Here is a 7,769-nt window from a genome sequence, read left to right on the forward strand (position 1 = left end):
GCTTCTCCATCTCCCCCTCACTAATATACCCATCTTCATTATCATCAGCTTGCAACATTGCACGATCTGTAGTCCAGGATACCCAACTCACGCCAAGATCAATAAAAGCTTGTTTCAGCTCATCCCATGAAAGCCGGTTGTCTTTGTTGACATCATGTCGTTTGAAGAAAGCTAGCAATTCTTGTTCGTTGAGTTTCATGGGTAATTTCTGAAAACGCATCTCTGTTCTTTGACAGATGTAGAGAAATGGCCTTCGCATACTTAGTTTCCTTGTATTGAACGTTTCTACTAGTTTAATGTATACGATGAATGATGAACGTAGGTATATTTGCAATAATTTTATAGTACTTCTCCAGTATACAAGTGTCTATTATGCATTATTCTAATCTAACTTTTCAGGAGGGTATCTAATACCCAACCTCTTGGAAGAAAATGATAGGTTCTATGTGGTTATAACTTATAAATACTCTGTAGGAATTCGGTAATTGTGTTATCGTGTATCGTAGTATCAATGCCAGATTAAGTTTTTTAATAATGGTCTTATGTGTACGTAGTTTTGTTGCAAGCTAACCATGATGCTTGTTCAAATGCTAAAGCAACTTTGAAATACGATAGAGCAATCAATTTTATCCATCATGTTTGTATTTTTGTTACAAGATAATTAACCATTGCAAATTGCCCAACTTAATATCTTATTTTTAGCGTTTTGTCGCTCGTTTTGAAAATTAACAATTATGTGGTGAATTAATTTGACACAAAACTATAAATTATACAAGAATTCAATGAGTCGTTATCATACCTTCCAATAATTTTATAGTGAATCTTATTTTCAAATTTATGTCACAGTGAGAAGCTTTTTGAAGCATATATTGTTTTCAAAGATGCTGCATTAAATAAGAAGATAAGGAGGCATCCAACATATGATATTTACAAAGATACGAAGGCATCCAACATATTTGGTTGTTAAAGATATGTTTTCAAAGGATTCTATACTAAATAAGAAGATAAGAAGGCATCCAATATATGGTAGTTAAATTAAGTGGCTACCCTAACAAGCATTAAAGGGGATATTTATGTTGGGGTTTATTTTGTAAATAATTATAGCTTACTGCTTTAAGCTTCCCTTTTCTTTTATTATTTCTTAAAAGCCAACATCTTTGTTAATGTAGAATAGCTAGACGTGACGACACTACTAGAAAATAGAAATTCATATATCAACGGCCTATGAACACTTTTATTAAAAATCAATATATATTAAATTGTTTATAATTTATTTTTTCGAAAAACAATATAAATTAAACCAATAAAACAATCTTAAAAATCAAATAGGGTGTTTATTTGAAAAAATAAAGTGTCTTTTTAATCAACCCCTTGAACAATTTAACTAGGCCCTAGTCACACCTAAGCATGAGGCTAGGAATGGAGTAAACATGTTGACTAAAATCAATTGTTGTCTTACTAGAATCCTTTAAAGATCTAAGAGTTGTATAATGACACAATTAATAATTTGTTTACTACTGGTTGAATCTATCATTCTACATGACCAACATAGCATAATTGTACTCATTAAGTGTGGATCATAGCCTTTTCTTAAATTGAGTATTATAACAAACACAAGGAAAATCAATTTATGAAGGTTTTTAATACTGAAAAATACTAAAATTTTAAATTTTAAATTCTTTTGTAGATGGCTACTACTTCCATAAACTTGTCCCTTCTATATCCCCTTGAGAAGGACGAGCTCGATGGTGCAAACTTCGCCTTCTAGTATGGTAACTTGAGGATAGTCACCAAATACAAAAGGAGTTGCACGTCATTAGAAGCCCTCTCCTAGATGCACCTTCTTATGACTCGTCTACTTCATATCAAAATGAAGGATTCATAAGATTCATTGGACAACATGCTTTATGCTCTCATGTAAGACTTATGACCTCCAGGAGGTTCATGAGAATCAAGGGACATGTGATATGATTAACAACTTAAAGATCATGTTTCAATAAGAAGTTAATAATGGTCGTTTTGTAACATCCTAAAATACGACCCAAAAATTTTTGTTTAATAATTACTAAAAACACCATATTAATATCATAAAGTAAAACTCATGATCATACGTTAATATCTCAAACAATAGAAAACTGTATCAAGATTGTATCAAATCACATCCATGAAAAACTAAAGAACACAACTTCCAGGACAACTGAAGCGGTGGTGTGTGCGATGCCATCAACCCGAGCTCTTCCCTTTACTTGCGGAAGTACCTGAAACCAAAACTAAAACTGTAAGCACAAAGCTTAGTGAGCTCCCCCAAACTACCACATACCACATAATAACATATAAACACATACTGGGTCTTGCCCACTGCATCGGACCGAAGTCCGAAACTAACCATGGCCTTGCCCTCTACATCGGACAGAAGTCCGGAAACTGCATCGGACCGAAGTCCGGGACTGACTGGGACCTTGTCCCTTGCATCAGACTGAACTCCGGAATTAACTGCATCGAATCGAAATCTGGAATCTGACTGAGCATATCATAGCATAGCATAAACATATCAACTAACATAAGCACATAAACTACATACTGTATCGGGTTGTAGCTCGGGACATATAACACATAAATCCTGTCTGAGCCACGAAGGCATCAAACATACTAAAACTGCATCAGACCGAAGTCCGAAAACTACTAGTAGCTAAACGGGCCAGCATTGTGGCCTTAGACCCGTTCCTACTGGAAGGAAACTCACCTCGTGATGCTGACTGATGAAATCCTGAATAAGAAATCCCTGACGGCTGCTCCGGCTGCTTCCCAGCTCTTTTGAATGCCAAATGAAGGAATGATCCAAGATCTATGAGCTCAAGGCACTCAAGTTCTCTTTCTTCCACTTCTCTTCTTCTTCTTCTTCACAAAAATAAGGTCAAAGGTCAAACACACACAAGCAAGGAGCAAAGGGGACGAACTAGGGTTTCTCTGGGGTGAATGACAAGTGAGGAGGACAAATGGGAGGCTATAATGGGGTTTAAATACATCTCAAACCCTAAAGTTAGGGTTTTTCCCGTGGCCGCGTACACTGGGCATACCCTATGGTACGTTGCGCGTACGCCCCTCCTCCACGCGATTCATTAACCCATTACGCCCCGCGTACACGGGTTACGCCCCGCGTACGACTTATGGGCAGAACACATCTTGGTCCAACAAAAGGCCCACTCTCAACTAAATCTATTATAGCCCAAAAAATAAAACTCGAGAATTTAAATAAACTTATACCTCGGTAAAAACGATCGTTACACGTTTGTAAGTCACAAACAAGTTGTGGTATGCATATCGGAGGAGCAACAACTAATTGATACCTTCATTTTCAAATGAAGAAACAAGTTGATCGAGTGAGAATGATGTAGGATCTCTAACTTCCCTTTAGTTAACAAATATACTTGAATTTGAAATGATTTTTGGCATTGAAGTTTAGAAGCCTCACATGGATGAATGGATGGAAAGAATTATTGGAGACATATGAAAGACTATTCACTCATCAAACTAAAGGAGTAGTACATTAGAAAGAAATCACATAGCATGCGAAGTGGAAAAAACAAGGCATTTTCCAAGAGACTTCCTCTCACCATAGCAAGAAGGAACACCCTTTATAGGATGTTGGTTGCTTCAAGTGTGGCAAGAATAGTCATTATAAGAGGATTTGCCCGGTCTACTTGCACATGTGGAGAAAGGAAAGGTAGGTGAGACCAACAAGTCATGGATAACTATATATATGATATTCACTTTTCCGATTTTCCGATTTCCAGAAAAGAATGGAAGTTGAGATGAGTGGGAGCAACTAACTCTTGGATGCATGTCCTAATCATGTCCCTCTTGTAATGATAATGTTTCAAAACATAAATATACTTGTAATAATGATATAGGGGCAAAGCCATGTGGAGACAAGGGTGGGCTTTGGCCCACCCACATATATTTGTTTATATATAATATATGTATATGTTTTATTATATATTAAAAATAACTATTGGGCTTTAAGGGTAAATGGTTCACCTTAAATTTAATTGAAATTGCTTGTCTCCTGCATATTCTCACGTTGCTGAACGCATGTATGTTTCTCAAATTCAAGAAGCACTTTAGAAGTTCTTTTAAAGTTAAAGATGATGAGCGCTATTTGTTATTTAATTTATTAACTGTTATTCATCAATCGTCACCAACATTCAGGTTAGTTAAAAAAAATTATCATACTTACTCAATTACTTCATTATTGTTTTTATTTTCATTATGGATTTTATATTTTTATCACAAATTTCTAATAAAGTAGGTTATTACATATTACTATGAATTAATTATTTGTGTTATTGTAAGTTTGTAATCATATAAAATATAAGAGTGTGTTTGTAATTGAAATTTTTTGTGCTTAGTGAATTCGCTGAGCAATGGGGCCAAAGCAAAAAAAGATTAGATTCCTTATTTACGCGTAATGTTTTACCACGAGGGGAAGAGAAAGCTACAACAGAAATGGGTAATCAAGTATCTTCAAAGGATAAGAACCCATCATCATCATTACCTGCTGAGAACCCTCAATCACCTCCAGAAAATGTTAACCCTCCACCATCTTTGACAGTTGAAAATCCTAGCTTTTGTTCTATTGAACATGATCCTCGCCTACGTCTACCTATATGGAAATATGTAGCCAATATGTGGGATGGAATCATACGGGCATACTTGAGATCTGGGCCACATCAACCAATGTTACCTAAATATCTTGTATCTGGGTCAAAAAGTCATCCACGATGCTTTCAGTCTTAAATGGTATTCTGAATTTCATTGGCTTGAGTATTCTCAAAGTAAAAATAGAGCATATTGTTTTTATTGTTATCTTTTTCTTGAAGAATCAAATACCCATAATGGTCATGATGCATTCAAAATCAATGATTTTAAAATTTGGAATAAAGTTAAAAGGGAAATATTGATCATTTTTGAAACACGTATGAGATGGACCAAACTCTCAGCATAATAATGCTATACGGTTTTGTGATAATCTGATGAATCAATCATGACATATTGATAAAGTGATGCAAAAACAATATGTTGATCAAATTGAAAAGAATAGATCAATAGATGTTGTTTGTTTTCTTTCATTTCAGGGGATTGCTTTTAGGGGGCATGATGAGAAAATTGATTCGAAAAACCGTGGTAACTTCATTGAGTTGATCAAACACACAGCTTCTTACAATGAGGATTTTGCAGGTGTTGTTTTGGAAAATGCCCCAGGCAACATAAAATACACTTCACCTGAGGTACAGAAAGAAATTCTAAATGTTTTTGCTAAGAAAGTGAGAAAAAAGATAATTGAAGATATTTGTGATTCTAAATATTGTATAATCGTTGGTGAGGCAAGTGATGAAAGTAAGAAAGAGCAGATGGCCATTGTTCTTCGATATGTTGACAATAAAGGTTACATACAAGAACGGTTTTTTGATCTCGTCCATGTTAAAGATACATCATCTTCCACTTTGTATTCTTCTATATGTGCAAATCTTACTTCTAACAAACTTGTTGTTGAGAATCTTCATGGATAGGGGTATGATGGAGCTACCAACATGCGTGGTGAATGGAAGGGATTACAAGCATTATTTCTCAAGGATTATGCATGTGCTTATTATATACATTGTATGGCTCATCGGTTAAAACTTGCATTGGTTGCAGGATCTAGAGAAGTAGACTATGTACATGAATTTTTTGGAAATTTATCTTTCATTGTAAATGTCGTAGGTGCTTCTTATAAACGCCAAGATGAACTACAAGCTGCTGAAATTGCAGAAATGCTAGAATCTAGTGAAATTGAAACTGGAAATGGGCTAATCAAATTAATACTTTAAAGCATGTTGGAGACACTCGTTGGAGCTCACATTTTACTTCTATTAACAGTCTTCTTCGGATGTACAATCCAACTTGTACAGTTTTGGAAAACATAAAAAAATAAAAATAAAAAAATAAAAAAAGCGGGCTCTAATTACAAAACAAGAGGTGATGCTAGTACTGCATTGAAAAGAATGACATCTTTTGAGTTTATTCTCATTTTACATATAATGAAACAAATTTTGGGAATTACTAATGTTCTTTGTCAAGCTTTACAACAAAAGTATCAAGACATCATAAGTGCAATGACAATGGTTTTCCATAAAAAGAAATTGATTGAAACCCTTAGAGATAATGAATGGGGCTCTTTTCTCAATGAAGTCATGGAATTTTGTAAGAAGCATGATATTGGTATTCATGAATTTAAAGATCCATATTTTGAAGGAAGAAGCAACAGGAAGGGAGGTCTTATTACTACCGAGCATCACTATCATTTTGATATATTTAATGAAACAACTGATTTTCAATTACAGGAAACTGACTCGGGGCTCAATGAAAGAGTTATAGAGCTTCTACAACTTAGCGTTGCTTTGGATCCAAAAGAGGGATATAAATGCTTCAATTCTGATTCTATTTACAGACTTGCAAAAAAATATTATTATCTAGATTTCACTAACCAAGAAATAGATGTTTTAAATTTTCAGTTGAAGCACTTTGAAGCTTATGTAAAAGGTCATACATTTTTGGGAAAGTTGTCATCTATTGTTGAAGTTTGTCAAGGTTTAGCAGAGACAGGAAAAACAAGTCACTACTATCTTATTGACATATTGATTCGACATGTGTTGACCCTTCCAGTGTCTACTGCAACTACTGACAGTGCATTTTCTGCTATGAAAATTGTAAAGAATAGACTACGTAATAAAATAGATGACGATTTTATTGTTGATGGTCTGGTTCTTTACATCGAGAAAGATATCACTAAGCTTTTAAGTTTAGATTCCATTTTAGATGATTTTAATAATGTAAGAGAGCGTCGTGTGCAACTTAAATGAACAATTTACTTTAAAATGCATGCATTGTCAAACTTTATTATCATATGATGTATTTTTCTATTAGTTCATACTTTGCAAATTATTTGGTCTATCCTAAAACAAAATCCTGACTACGCCACTCTAATGATATTAGATAATATATAAATAATAATAATAATAATAATCTAATAACTGTAATCAATCATCATATTATTCTAGGTACATAAAACTAAGCCTTAAATGTAATATTAATCAAGCCTTCGTCGGGATGCCTTAATTTTCTCGACTCTCGGGCTAGACCTTAACGTGTCTCTATGAATAACTACTCATGAGTTGGGCCCTTTGAGCTAAGTTTTTGTTTATAAATGCTCAAAATTGAGCCTCACATCGATATCAAACAAAAGGTGCACTAGACCTTAATCGATCTATGCATAATGGGTCATGGGTCGAGCCTTAAAAAAATAAATAAATAAATAAATATTATCAACAAAAATATTTATTTAACAATTTTTTTACTCTAATCAAATAGGTATTTATAAATGAGAGCTAATTTTGCCACTGAAACTTTTTATCCATCCACGGAAAAATTAAGATATTGACAGAAATGCCCCTTATTTTAATTTAGAAAGAGAAATCATTTTATTTGTTTCCAAATAACACAGGCTACTTCTTCTCCGTTCTTTCTTCTTCCTTCTTCACTTCTTCAAATTTTGCCATTAAACAGATTCTTACAATAACAAAACATCATGCGATTTCCCTCTAGCAAAACAAAATCTTCTTCAAACCGATTTCTATAAACAAGGGATACACTAAATTATATATACTTCATCTCCTTTCAATCAATTAAATCAGGGTTTGAATCGATTAATCTGCATCGATAGTGTGAAA

The 7,769-nt window shown here is 34.0% G+C and overlaps 1 protein-coding gene and 1 long non-coding RNA gene across 2 annotated transcripts; one reads left to right on the top strand and one right to left on the bottom strand.

Moving 5' to 3' along the window:
- Positions 1–2,062: 2,062 nt before the first annotated feature.
- Positions 2,063–3,849, bottom strand: LOC145001906 (uncharacterized). Its single transcript, XR_013661749.1, has 4 exons — positions 3,265–3,849; positions 2,744–2,898; positions 2,346–2,493; positions 2,063–2,258 (listed from the first exon to the last, which is right to left on the bottom strand). It is a non-coding gene; the product is annotated as an uncharacterized LOC145001906 (long non-coding RNA).
- A 2,195-nt stretch (positions 3,850–6,044) lies between these two features.
- On the top strand, positions 6,045–6,902 carry LOC145003149 (uncharacterized). The gene has a single exon (XM_078962287.1). The coding sequence runs from the start codon at positions 6,045–6,047 to the stop codon at positions 6,900–6,902; it is 858 nt and encodes a 285-aa protein (XP_078818413.1).
- Positions 6,903–7,769: the final 867 nt, after the last annotated feature.

Source organism: Lactuca saligna, chromosome 6 (assembly GCF_052625555.1).
Source record: "Lactuca saligna cultivar CGN05327 chromosome 6, ASM5262555v1, whole genome shotgun sequence".
Taxonomy (NCBI): Eukaryota; Viridiplantae; Streptophyta; class Magnoliopsida; order Asterales; family Asteraceae; genus Lactuca; species Lactuca saligna.

Coding starts and splice junctions, on each gene's coding strand:
- LOC145003149 (XM_078962287.1), top strand. CDS start 6,045: ATGACATCTTTTGAGTTTATTCTCATTTTACATATAATGAAACAAATT.